Source organism: Rhinoderma darwinii, chromosome 6 (genome assembly GCF_050947455.1).
Source record: "Rhinoderma darwinii isolate aRhiDar2 chromosome 6, aRhiDar2.hap1, whole genome shotgun sequence".
NCBI lineage: Eukaryota > Metazoa > Chordata > Amphibia > Anura > Rhinodermatidae > Rhinoderma > Rhinoderma darwinii.
The window spans coordinates 12,409,431-12,425,421 of NC_134692.1; the positions used below are offsets into that span (position 1 = coordinate 12,409,431).

The 15,991-nt window shown below is 37.9% G+C and overlaps 1 protein-coding gene across 1 annotated transcript in view; it reads right to left on the reverse strand.

Moving 5' to 3' along the window:
* Positions 1 to 12,965: 12,965 nt before the first annotated feature.
* SPEG (striated muscle enriched protein kinase) overlaps positions 12,966 to 15,991 on the reverse strand; it is a 151,977-nt gene continuing 148,951 nt past the window's right edge. The window contains exons 39-41 of the mRNA XM_075829143.1: positions 15,063 to 15,302; positions 13,613 to 13,836; positions 12,966 to 13,045 (exon numbers count right to left, since the gene is read on the reverse strand). Of these exons, the coding sequence (XP_075685258.1) occupies positions 12,966 to 13,045; positions 13,613 to 13,836; positions 15,063 to 15,302 (544 nt within the window). The remainder of the gene's footprint in view (positions 13,046 to 13,612; positions 13,837 to 15,062; positions 15,303 to 15,991) is intronic.

Sequence of the window (15,991 nt, forward strand, 5' to 3'; positions counted from 1 at the left end):
TATATGAGGGGTATATTACTACTGCTGGGTATATGAGAGGTATATTACTACTGCTGGATATATGAGGGGTATATTACTACTGCTGGATATATGAGAGGTATATTACTACTGCTGGATATATGAGGGGTATATTACTACTGCTGGATATGAGAGGTATATTACTACTGCTGGATATATGAGGGGTATATTACTACTGCTGGATATATGAGGGGTATATTACTACTGCTGGATATGAGAGGTATATTACTACTGCTGGGTATATGAGAGGTATATTACTACTGCTGGATATATGAGAGGTATATTACTACTGCTGGATATATGAGAGGTATATTACTACTGCTGGATATATGAGAGGTATATTACTACTGCTGGATATATGAGAGGTATATTACTACTGCTGGATATATGAGAGGTATATTACTACTGCTGGATATATGAGGGGTATATTACTACTGCTGGATATATGAGGGGTATATTACTACTGCTGGACATATGAGAGGTATATTACTACTGCTGGATATATGAGAGGTATATTACTACTGCTGGATATATGAGGGGTATATTACTACTGCTGGATATATGAGAGGTATATTACTACTGCTGGATATATGAGAGGTATATTACTACTGCTGGATATATGAGAGGTATATTACTACTGCTGGATATATGAGGGGTATATTACTACTGCTGGATATGAGAGGTATATTACTACTGCTGGATATATGAGGGGTATATTACTACTGCTGGATATATGAGGGGTATATTACTACTGCTGGATATATGAGAGGTATATTACTACTGCTGGATATATGAGGGGTATATTACTACTGCTGGATATATGAGAGGTATATTACTACTGCTGGATATATGAGGGGTATATTACTACTGCTGGATATATGAGGGGTATATTACTACTGCTGGATATATGAGAGGTATATTACTACTGCTGGATATATGAGGGGTATATTACTGCTGCTGGATATATGAGAGGTATATTACTACTGCTGGATATATGAGGGGTATATTACTACTGCTGGATATATGAGAGGTATATTACTACTGCTGGATATATGAGGGGTATATTACTACAGCTGGATATATGAGGGGTATATTACTACTGCTGGATATATGAGGGGTATATTACTACTGCTGGATATATGAGGGGTATATTACTACTGCTGGATATATGATGGGTATATTACTACTGCTGGATATATGAGAGGTATATTACTACTGCTGGATATATGAGAGGTATATTACTACTGCTGGATATATGAGAGGTATATTACTACTGCTGGGTATATGAGGGGTATATTACTACTGCTGGATATATGAGAGGTATATTACTACTGCTGGATATATGAGGGGTATATTACTACTGCTGGATATATGAGGGGTATATTACTACTGCTGGATATATGAGAGGTATATTACTACTGCTGTATATATGAGAGGTATATTACTACTGCTGGATATATGAGGGGTATATTACTACTGCTGGATATATGAGAGGTATATTACTACTGCTGGATATATGAGGGGTATATTACTACTGCTGGATATATGAGGGGTATATTACTACTGCTGGATATATGAGGGGTATATTACTACTGCTGGATATATAAGAGGTATATTACTACTGCTGGATATATGAGAGGTATATTACTACTGCTGGATATATGAGAGGTATATTACTACTGCTAGATATATGAGGGGTATATTACTACTGCTGGATATATGAGACGTATATTACTACTGCTGGATATATGAGGGGTATATTACTACTGCTGGATATATGAGAGGTATATTACTACTGCTGGATATATGAGGGGTATATTACTACTGCTGGATATATGAGGGGTATATTACTACTGCTGGATATATGAGGGGTATATTACTACTGCTGGATATATGAGGGGTATATTACTACTGCTGGATATATGAGGGGTATATTACTACTGCTGGATATATGAGGGGTATATTACTACTGCTGGATATATGAGAGGTATATTACTACTGCTAGATATATGAGGGGTATATTACTACTGCTGGATATATGAGAGGTATATTACTACTGCTAGATATATGAGGGGTATATTACTACTGCTGGATATATGAGAGGTATATTACTACTGCTAGATATATGAGGGGTATATTACTACTGCTGGATATATGAGGGGTATATTACTACTGCTGGATATATGAGGGGTATATTACTACTGCTGGATATATGAGGGGTATATTACTACTGCTGGATATATGAGAGGTATATTACTACTGCTAGATATATGAGGGGTATATTACTACTGCTGGATATATGAGACGTATATTACTACTGCTGGATATATGAGGGGTATATTACTACTGCTGGATATATGAGGGGTATATTACTGCTGCTGGATATATGAGGGGTATATTACTACTGCTGGATATATGAGAGGTATATTACTACTGCTGGATATATGAGGGGTATATTACTACTGCTGGATATATGAGAGGTATATTACTACTGCTGGATATATGAGGGGTATATTACTACTGCTGGATATATGAGGGGTATATTACTACTGCTGGATATATGAGGGGTATATTACTACTGCTGGGTATATGAGAGGTATATTACTACTGCTGTATATATGAGGGGTATATTACTACTGCTGGATATATGAGAGGTATATTACTACTGCTGGATATATGAGGGGTATATTACTACTGCTGGGTATATGAGAGGTATATTACTACTGCTGTATATATGAGGGGTATATTACTACTGCTGGATATATGAGAGGTATATTACTACTGCTGGATATATGAGAGGTATATTACTACTGATGGATATATGAGGGGTATATTACTACTGCTGGATATATGAGGGGTATATTACTACTGCTGGGTATATGAGGGGTATATTACTGCTGCTGGGTATATGAGAGGTATATTACTACTGCTGGATATATGAGAGGTATATTACTACTGCTGGGTATATGAGGGGTATATTACTACTGCTGGGTATATGAGAGGTATATTACTACTGCTGGATATATGAGGGGTATATTACTGCTGCTGGGTATATGAGAGGTATATTACTGCTGCTGGATATATGAGAGGTATATTACTGCTGCTGGGTATATGAGAGGTATATTACTACTGCTGGATATATGAGAGGTATATTACTACTGCTGGGTATATGAGGGGTATATTACTACTGCTGGATATATGAGAGGTATATTACTACTGCTGGATATATGAGGGGTATATTACTACTGCTGGATATATGAGAGGTATATTACTACTGCTGGATATATGAGGGGTATATTACTACTGCTGGATATATGAGGGGTATATTACTACTGCTGCATATATGAGAGGTATATTACTACTGCTGGATATATGAGAGGTATATTACTACTGCTGGATATATGAGAGGTATATTACTACTGCTGGGTATATGAGGGGTATATTACTACTGCTGGATATATGAGAGGTATATTACTACTGCTGGATATATAAGAGGTATATTACTACTGCTGGATATATGAGAGGTATATTACTACTGCTGGATATATGAGAGGTATATTACTACTGCTGGATATATGAGAGGTATATTACTACTGCTGGATATATGAGAGGTATATTACTACTGCTGGATATATGAGAGGTATATTACTACTGCTGGATATATGAGAGGTATATTACTACTGCTGGATATATGAGGGGTATATTACTACTGCTGGATATATGAGGGGTATATTACTACTGCTGGATATATGAGGGGTATATTACTACTGCTGGATATATGAGAGGTATATTACTACTGCTGGATATATGAGGGGTATATTACTACTGCTGGATATATGAGGGGTATATTACTACTGCTGGATATATGAGGGGTATATTACTACTGCTGGGTATATGAGGGGTATATTACTACTGCTGGATATATGAGAGGTATATTACTGCTGCTGGATATATGAGAGGTATATTACTACTGCTGGGTATATGAGGGGTATATTACTACTGCTGGATATATGAGGGGTATATTACTACTGCTGGATATATGAGAGGTATATTACTACTGCTGGGTATATGAGGGGTATATTACTACTGCTGGATATATGAGGGGTATATTACTACTGCTGGATATATGAGGGGTATATTACTGCTGCTGGATATATGAGGGGTATATTACTACTGCTGGATATATGAGAGGTATATTACTACTGCTGGATATATGAGAGGTATATTACTACTGCTGGATATATGAGAGGTATATTACTACTGCTGGATATATGAGGGGTATATTACTACTGCTGGATATATGAGAGGTATATTACTACTGCTGGATATATGAGGGGTATATTACTACTGCTGGATATATGAGGGGTATATTACTACTGCTGAGTATATGAGAGGTATATTACTACTGCTGGATATATGAGGGGTATATTACTACTGCTGGATATATGAGGGGTATATTACTACTGCTGGGTATATGAGGGGTATATTACTACTGCTGGATATATGAGAGGTATATTACTGCTGCTGGATATATGAGGGGTATATTACTACTGCTGGATATATGAGGGGTATATTACTACTGCTGGATATATGAGGGGTATATTACTACTGCTGGATATATGAGGGGTATATTACTACTGCTGGATATATGAGGGGTATATTACTACTGCTGGATATATGAGGGGTATATTACTACTGCTGGATATATGAGAGGTATATTACTACTGCTGGATATATGAGGGGTATATTACTACTGCTGGATATATGAGGGGTATATTACTACTGCTGGATATATGAGAGGTATATTACTACTGCTGGGTATATGAGAGGTATATTACTACTGCTGGATATATGAGAGGTATATTACTACTGCTGGATATATGAGAGGTATATTACTACTGCTGGATATATGAGAGGTATATTACTACTGCTGGATATATGAGAGGTATATTACTACTGCTGGATATATGAGGGGTATATTACTACTGCTGGATATATGAGAGGTATATTACTACTGCTGGATATATGAGGGGTATATTACTACTGCTGGATATATGAGGGGTATATTACTACTGCTGGATATATGAGGGGTATATTACTACTGCTGGATATATGAGGGGTATATTACTACTGCTGGATATATGAGGGGTATATTACTACTGCTGGATATATGAGGGGTATATTACTACTGCTGGATATATGAGAGGTATATTACTACTGCTGGATATATGAGAGGTATATTACTACTGCTGGATATATGAGAGGTATATTACTACTGCTGGGTATATGAGGGGTATATTACTACTGCTGGATATATGAGAGGTATATTACTACTGCTGGGTATATGAGGGGTATATTACTACTGCTGGATATATGAGAGGTATATTACTACTGCTGGGTATATGAGGGGTATATTACTACTGCTGGATATATGAGGGGTATATTACTACTGCTGGATATATGAGAGGTATATTACTACTGCTGGATATATGAGGGGTATATTACTACTGCTGGATATATGAGGGGTATATTACTACTGCTGGATATATGAGAGGTATATTACTACTGCTGGATATATGAGAGGTATATTACTACTGCTGGATATATGAGGGGTATATTACTACTGCTGGATATATGAGGGGTATATTACTACTGCTGGATATATGAGGGGTATATTACTACTGCTGGATATATGAGGGGTATATTACTACTGCTGGATATATGAGGGGTATATTACTACTGCTGGATATATGAGAGGTATATTACTACTGCTGGGTATATGAGGGGTATATTACTACTGCTGGATATATGAGGGGTATATTACTACTGCTGGATATATGAGAGGTATATTACTACTGCTGGATATATGAGGGGTATATTACTACTGCTGGATATATGAGGGGTATATTACTACTGCTGGATATATGAGGGGTATATTACTACTGCTGCATATATGAGAGGTATATTACTACTGCTGGATATATGAGAGGTATATTACTACTGCTGGATATATGAGAGGTATATTACTACTGCTGGATATATGAGAGGTATATTACTACTGCTGGATATATGAGGGGTATATTACTACTGCTGGATATATGAGGGGTATATTACTACTGCTGGATATATGAGAGGTATATTACTACTGCTGGATATATGAGAGGTATATTACTACTGCTGGATATATGAGGGGTATATTACTACTGCTGGATATATGAGGGGTATATTACTACTGCTGGATATATGAGAGGTATATTACTACTGCTGGGTATATGAGGGGTATATTACTACTGCTGGGTATATGAGGGGTATATTACTACTGCTGGATATATGAGGGGTATATTACTACTGCTGGATATATGAGAGGTATATTACTACTGCTGGATATATGAGGGGTATATTACTACTGCTGGGTATATGAGAGGTATATTACTACTGCTGGATATATGAGGGGTATATTACTACTGCTGGATATATGAGAGGTATATTACTACTGCTGGATATATGAGGGGTATATTACTACTGCTGGATATATGAGGGGTATATTACTACTGCTGGATATATGAGAGGTATATTACTACTGCTAGGTATATGAGAGGTATATTACTACTGCTGGATATATGAGAGGTATATTACTACTGCTGGATATATGAGGGGTATATTACTACTGCTGGATATATGAGGGGTATATTACTACTGCTGGATATATGAGGGGTATATTACTACTGCTGGATATATGAGGGGTATATTACTACTGCTGGATATATGAGAGGTATATTACTACTGCTGGATATATGAGAGGTATATTACTGCTGCTGGATATATGAGGGGTATATTACTACTGCTGGATATATGAGGGGTATATTACTACTGCTGGATATATGAGAGGTATATTACTACTGCTGGATATATGAGAGGTATATTACTACTGCTGGATATATGAGGGGTATATTACTACTGCTGGATATATGAGAGGTATATTACTACTGCTGTATATATGAGAGGTATATTACTACTGCTGGATATATGAGAGGTATATTACTACTGCTGGATATATGAGAGGTATATTACTACTGCTGGGTATATGAGGGGTATATTACTACTGCTGGATATATGAGAGGTATATTACTACTGCTGGATATATGAGAGGTATATTACTACTGCTGGATATATGAGAGGTATATTACTACTGCTGGATATATGAGAGGTATATTACTACTGCTGGATATATGAGAGGTATATTACTACTGCTGGGTATATGAGGGGTATATTACTACTGCTGGATATATGAGGGGTATATTACTGCTGCTGGATATATGAGGGGTATATTACTACTGCTGGATATATGAGGGGTATATTACTACTGCTGGATATATGAGAGGTATATTACTACTGCTGGATATATGAGAGGTATATTACTACTGCTGGATATATGAGAGGTATATTACTACTGCTGGATATATGAGAGGTATATTACTACTGCTGGGTATATGAGGGGTATATTACTACTGCTGGATATATGAGAGGTATATTACTGCTGCTGGATATATGAGGGGTATATTACTACTGCTGGATATATGAGGGGTATATTACTACTGCTGGATATATGAGAGGTATATTACTACTGCTGGATATATGAGAGGTATATTACTACTGCTGGATATATGAGAGGTATATTACTACTGCTGGATATATGAGAGGTATATTACTACTGCTGGATATATGAGAGGTATATTACTACTGCTGGGTATATGAGGGGTATATTACTACTGCTGGATATATGAGGGGTATATTACTACTGCTGGATATATGAGGGGTATATTACTACTGCTGGATATATGAGAGGTATATTACTACTGCTGGGTATATGAGGGGTATATTACTACTGCTGGATATATGAGAGGTATATTACTACTGCTGGATATATGAGAGGTATATTACTACTGCTGGATATATGAGGGGTATATTACTACTGCTGGATATATGAGGGGTATATTACTACTGCTGGATATATGAGGGGTATATTACTACTGCTGGATATATGAGAGGTATATTACTACTGCTGGATATATGAGGGGTATATTACTACTGCTGGATATATGAGAGGTATATTACTACTGCTGGATATATGAGAGGTATATTACTACTGCTGGATATATGAGAGGTATATTACTACTGCTGGATATATGAGAGGTATATTACTACTGCTGGGTATATGAGAGGTATATTACTACTGCTGGATGTATGAGAGGTATATTACTACTGCTGGATATATGAGAGGTATATTACTACTGCTGGATATATGAGAGGTATATTACTACTGCTGGATATATGAGGGGTATATTACTACTGCTGGATATATGAGAGGTATATTACTACTGCTGGATATATGAGGGGTATATTACTACTGCTGGATATATGAGGGGTATATTACTACTGCTGGATATATGAGAGGTATATTACTACTGCTGGATATATGAGAGGTATATTACTACTGCTGGATATATGAGGGGTATATTACTACTGCTGGATATATGAGGGGTATATTACTACTGCTGGATATATGAGGGGTATATTACTACTGCTGGATATATGAGGGGTATATTACTACTGCTGGATATATGAGGGGTATATTACTACTGCTGGATATATGAGGGGTATATTACTACTGCTGGATATATGAGAGGTATATTACTACTGCTGGATATATGAGAGGTATATTACTACTGCTGGGTATATGAGAGGTATATTACTACTGCTGGATATATGAGAGGTATATTACTACTGCTGGATATATGAGGGGTATATTACTACTGCTGGGTATATGAGGGGTATATTACTACTGCTGGATATATGAGGGGTATATTACTACTGCTGGATATATGAGGGGTATATTACTACTGCTGGATATATGAGGGGTATATTACTACTGCTGGATATATGAGGGGTATATTACTACTGCTGGATATATGAGGGGTATATTACTACTGCTGGATATATGAGAGGTATATTACTACTGCTGGATATATGAGAGGTATATTACTACTGCTGGATATATGAGAGGTATATTACTACTGCTGGATATATGAGGGGTATATTACTACTGCTGGATATATGAGGGGTATATTACTACTGCTGGGTATATGAGGGGTATATTACTACTGCTGGGTATATGAGGGGTATATTACTACTGCTGGGTATATGAGGTGTATATTACTACTGCTGGATATATGAGAGGTATATTACTACTGCTGGATATATGAGAGGTATATTACTACTGCTGGATATATGAGGGGTATATTACTACTGCTGGATATATGAGAGGTATATTACTACTGCTGGATATATGAGAGGTATATTACTACTGCTGGATATATGAGAGGTATATTACTACTGCTGGATATATGAGGGGTATATTACTACTGCTGGATATATGAGAGGTATATTACTACTGCTGGATATATGAGAGGTATATTACTACTGCTGGGTATATGAGGGGTATATTACTACTGCTGGATATATGAGGGGTATATTACTACTGCTGGATATATGAGAGGTATATTACTACTGCTGGGTATATGAGGGGTATATTACTACTGCTGGATATATGAGGGGTATATTACTACTGCTGGATATATGAGGGGTATATTACTACTGCTGGATATATGAGAGGTATATTACTACTGCTGGATATATGAGAGGTATATTACTACTGCTGGATACATGAGAGGTATATTACTACTGCTGGATATATGAGAGGTATATTACTACTGCTGGATATATGAGGGGTATATTACTACTGCTGGATATATGAGAGGTATATTACTACTGCTGGGTATATGAGAGGTATATTACTACTGCTGGGTATATGAGGGGTATATTACTACTGCTGGATATATGAGGGGTATATTACTACTGCTGGATATATGAGGGGTATATTACTACTGCTGGATATATGAGGGGTATATTACTACTGCTGGATATATGAGAGGTATATTACTACTGCTGGATATGAGAGGTATATTACTACTGCTGGGTATATGAGGGGTATATTACTACTGCTGGATATATGAGAGGTATATTACTACTGCTGGGTATATGAGGGGTATATTACTACTGCTGGATATATGAGGGGTATATTACTACTGCTGGATATGAGAGGTATATTACTACTGCTGGGTATATGAGGGGTATATTACTACTGCTGGATATATGAGAGGTATATTACTACTGCTGGGTATATGAGGGGTATATTACTACTGCTGGATATATGAGAGGTATATTACTACTGCTGGATATATGAGAGGTATATTACTACTGCTGGGTATATGAGGGGTATATTACTACTGCTGGATATATGAGGGGTATATTACTACTGCTGGATATATGAGGGGTATATTACTACTGCTGGATATATGAGAGGTATGTTACTACTGCTGGATATATGAGAGGTATATTACTACTGCAGGATATATGAGAGGTATATTACTACTGCTGGATATATGAGGGGTATATTACTACTGCTGGATATATGAGAGGTATATTACTACTGCTGGATATATGAGAGGTATATTACTACTGCTGGATATATGAGGGGTATATTACTACTGCTGGACATATGAGAGGTATATTACTACTGCTGGATATATGAGAGGTATATTACTACTGCTGGATATATGAGGGGTATATTACTACTGCTGGGTATATGAGGGGTATATTACTACTGCTGGGTATATGAGAGGTATATTACTACTGCTGGATATATGAGGGGTATATTACTACTGCTGGATATATGAGAGGTATATTACTACTGCTGGATATATGAGAGGTATATTACTACTGATGGATATATGAGAGGTATATTACTACTGCTGGATATATGAGAGGTATATTACTACTGCTGGATATATGAGGGGTATATTACTACTGCTGGATATGAGAGGTATATTACTACTGCTGGATATATGAGGGGTATATTACTACTGCTGGATATATGAGGGGTATATTACTACTGCTGGATATATGAGAGGTATATTACTACTGCTGGATATATGAGGGGTATATTACTACTGCTGGATATATGAGAGGTATATTACTACTGCTGGATATATGAGGGGTATATTACTACTGCTGGATATATGAGGGGTATATTACTACTGCTGGATATATGAGGGGTATATTACTACTGCTGGATATATGAGAGGTATATTACTACTGCTGGATATATGAGGGGTATATTACTACTGCTGGACATATGAGAGGTATATTACTACTGCTGGATATATGAGGGGTATATTACTACTGCTGGATATATGAGAGGTATATTACTACTGCTGGATATATGAGAGGTATATTACTACTGCTGGATATATGAGGGGTATATTACTACTGCTGGACATATGAGAGGTATATTACTACTGCTGGATATATGAGGGGTATATTACTACTGCTGGATATATGAGAGGTATATTACTACTGCTGGGTATATGAGGGGTATATTACTACTGCTGGATATATGAGGGGTATATTACTACTGCTGGACATATGAGGGGTATATTACTACTGCTGGATATATGAGGGGTATATTACTACTGCTGGATATATGAGGGGTATATTACTGCTGCTGGATATATGAGAGGTATATTACTACTGCTGGATATATGAGGGGTATATTACTACTGCTGGATATATGAGAGGTATATTACTACTGCTGGATATATGAGGGGTATATTACTACTGCTGGATATATGAGGGGTATATTACTGCTGCTGGATATATGAGAGGTATATTACTACTGCTGGATATGAGAGGTATATTACTACTGCTGGATATATGAGGGGTATATTACTACTGCTGGATATATGAGGGGTATATTACTACTGCTGGATATATGAGAGGTATATTACTACTGCTGGGTATATGAGAGGTATATTACTACTGCTGGATATATGAGAGGTATATTACTACTGCTGGATATATGAGAGGTATATTACTACTGCTGGATATATGAGAGGTATATTACTACTGCTGGATATATGAGGGGTATATTACTACTGCTGGACATATGAGGGGTATATTACTACTGCTGGATATATGAGAGGTATATTACTACTGCTGGATATATGAGGGGTATATTTCTACTTTTTTATCAGTTGCGGTGGCCATTTTAGTAAAAATAACAAGTTTAATTGCAGCCACATTGGTTGGCAGTGATCTTTAGTATTATTATATTATAGTCCAAAGCTGCAGTCACAATTCTACGGGCTTCAGGGCAGAAATCTCCCAGCATTTCCTGCTTGTTTAGAGCCTGCATAGAGGTACTATAATCTGATGTAGGGAAAACTAGCTGTCCCCCCCCCCCCCCCCGCATTACAGCAGCTCCGCTAAACTACCAGGGGTGTGTCTAATGACAACCTTCCTGACTGTTTCTACAACCAGAAGAATTGTGAATGCAGCTCTGGAGTATATTACAATCTTTGTCTCAGGATTAATACAAGATAAGTTATGTATATACATTATTTTACTTTAATGTAGTTAAATTCCCCATTAAGGTTCACTTACAATGCATTCAGTTCTCCTCTGGGTACAACCGTTCGGGGGTAGAGGAGAAAAAAGATTCAGGATTTAGGGGGTTAGTGTAAACATTTTATATGCTGAAAATGTTCGTATCATAGTGACCTGCACTTTGTGGACATAAGTTGTTAGTTCAGTGTGGCCGATGTCATCGAGGGACTTGATTTGAGGACGTTGCGGTGGAATTTGGATATTTATAATCGAGATACATTTGGGGAAGATTTAGCAAAACTAGTGCAGGGGGAAAAATGGAGCAAATGCTCAAAGCAACCAATGAGGTTCCTGTTCTCATTTTCAAAAGCCTCTGAAATGTGAATGCTGATTTCTGATTGGTTGCATTAGTTTGGATACATCTCCCACATTGTATTTGTTACTCACATGATATAGCTCAATACTCCTAATCCCCAAACATCGGCAGCTGGACCAACTGGTTCTCCCTTTATCATCTCCGGAGCTGTACGGAAAGAACAAAACTCATATAAGAAGATGGGAGGTGGGAAGAATCTTCTTCCTGTAAAAGCACCACCCTATATAAGAAAAAAGGGAAACGCAGAGGACAGCGCTCATAAGTCTTTATGTTGGGTTTCACCCAGCTTTCCACAGACTCTGAAAGGCATGTACAATTGCAATGCCATCCAGAGTAATATCCCTCCTGTTTCTTCCATCCTACCGCTCTGCAGTGTACAATGCAGTAGGGACATTCTGTACATGAACCAGGAAGATCAGGATAAGCAGATCTATAGGATAGTTGGAGCTGTGGTTGTAATTCTCTGTAAAGCTGGTGGCTGCATGAAGCGCCGCTGTGCCGGGAAAAGGATGAAGGGACCTCGGTCATTCATTCTCAGGAACGTCAGGAGTCCCATCGGTCATAATGTTATGTCATAGCCTAGAATAATGCCATAACATTATTAGATGGGAATACCCCTTTAAGAAGTGCTGCATTTGTGGGTTTAGTCTATAGGGGTCTTCTTGATCTATACAGGTCATATATTGGTTACGGTAATGGAAGGGTCTTACATACACATGTATTCCAGGGTCCCCACACGCTTTCCCAGTTGACGAAGGACGAGGGGGCTGAATGTCTGAGCGCTCCCGTAGTCAATAATCTTGACAGTGTTCATATAGGACACCATAATGTTCTCAGGTTTAATGTCGAGATGAAGAATCTTCTGTTCATGGAGATATTCCAAACCCTGTAGGATCTGTAGAATGTAATTTACCACGTCGTCCTCAGAGTAACGGAATCTGGAGAAATAAAAAATATGGGTTATATAACAGCGGACGATGAGGGATTAGTAGATCAATGTGTTTGTGAAGGGGCATAAAGTGTGATGGGTGGGGGTTCAGCTGCAGGTACACCCCACTCATCTAGAGAAACAAGGAGACCACAAATATGTGCAATGTTTATGAATGAAAAAGAGATGTGTTTGGATGCTCTCAGGAGAATTTAGGGGTATTAGAGGGAATAGTTTATGAAACCTGCAATGCCAGATTGGGCCACTTGGTGGAGCGGCAGAAACATCCCATTAAAGCGGATCTGTCAGATATTTATTCTGCCCTGTCTGACGGCTGCGTAAAAAGTGACAGACATGTTGATTTCAGCATTCTGTCACTTATTAGTTAATGTTCTGTCGTTTAGCATAAATATCTGACCAATTCGCTTTAAACGTTTTTTCACCTAAAAAAAGTCTCTAATTTGTCCTCTTCTGACAAAATTGATACCCTCTAATAGCCACTTATAGAGGTTGTGACAATTCTTTACCAGACTCCCTAAAGTCAATGTCCATCTTTTAACACCATGTTGTTTTTCAGCCTAACAGTCTTTGCCTATTCATTTTATAAGATATTTTATAGGGGTAAAACAAATTCCCTGCTACAGCCATAGAGATAAATTATACAACTCACTGCTACCTGCAGTCACCACTAGGGGGGAGGGGAGCTTAGAAGCTTACTACAAATTGATTAAGATTGCATTCAGTGTATGTTTTATGTAGTAAGCTGCTTAGCTCCCCCTAGTGGTGACTGCAGGCAGAAATAATTTTATAATATTTTTAGGGGATTTTGAGGTGCCCTATAAATATATATTATGACATTAATCAGCGCAGAATGTTGGACATAGTTAGATTAAAAAAATAAATAAATAGTGTTTAAGGATGGATATTCACTTTGAAGGCAATTTTGTTTATTCAGCCATTTAGGAAGAAAAGGGGGATATATTACTTCAAATCTAGGAAGATTTACCTTTCAGGAGTCCGGGAAAGCTGGATGACACCCCCTTTGAGAGCAGTAATAGTGGCCATATTGGAAACAGATATAAATAAGAAAAGCGGAACAGAATTTGTAAATTTAGGTATTCGGAGATTCTGTCGCTCAATGTAATGTGTATATTATACCGGTCAGTAATCATCTATACAGAACATACATATCACGTTTAGTGCCCCGTCCACAGCCCATCCCTGCCACCGTCCTACCTTTCTACCAGGCAGTATAGGATTTCTCTTCCTGCGCACTGCTCGGAGATCAGGACGAGGTAGCGCGGTGTTATATACGCCTCGTGCAGGCTCAGAATCCTCTGATGGTGAAGACACTTCAGAACCTCATATTCTTGCAGGACACTTTGCTTATTCTCGTGCTCGTAGGGAATAATCTTGGCCATAAAGTGCTTTCCTGTGGCATTCTCCTTACATTCCCGGATCACCCCGAAACGACCCCTACAGACGAAGAATCCACATCATTTGAATGTTTCGACCTCTCAATCATGTTTGAATATATATAGTGCTGTACAGACCTCTGAAAGTTTTTCTTGTCTCATCTAAATAAAAGTATCATGAAAAGTTCTGCAACTTTCTAATATACTTTGTGTTTCAATTTCTCACCATTTTTAAGACCTCTGCTTGCTGTCAGTGAACGAGAGCATTCTGGTTTAAATACAGAGGCTGAAAACTGATCCTGAACTAATACTTCTCACTGCTGAGGGTTTGATTCAATTGTATCCAGTTTAGACAATCCTCTGTGAGCATAACACATCAGCAGCACAAATCTCTCCCCTGTCCTGGAAGTTTGTTACAGCGTATCAGTGCAGGTAAAATGTATAGTCTAAGGGCTAGTTCGCTAGTTTTTTGGTGCTGTTTTGGATGCTGAAACCGCGTCGGAAACAGTGTCATGCTCGTTCTTCCCGCGATTCCGTCTCTGACCTCCCATTGACATCAAAGGGAGGTAGAGAAAGCGGTTTTCGCTGCGTTTTTTGCCGCGGTGCTCAATGGCTGTGCCTGAAAAAACGCGGCAAAAAACTCAGCAAAAAAAAACACAGCAAAGAAAGTGCAAAAAACTTTGTGTGAACATACCCTTAGTATGGAGTCCAGGCTGTTTAGCTCACAGAGGATTGTCTAGACTGGATGCA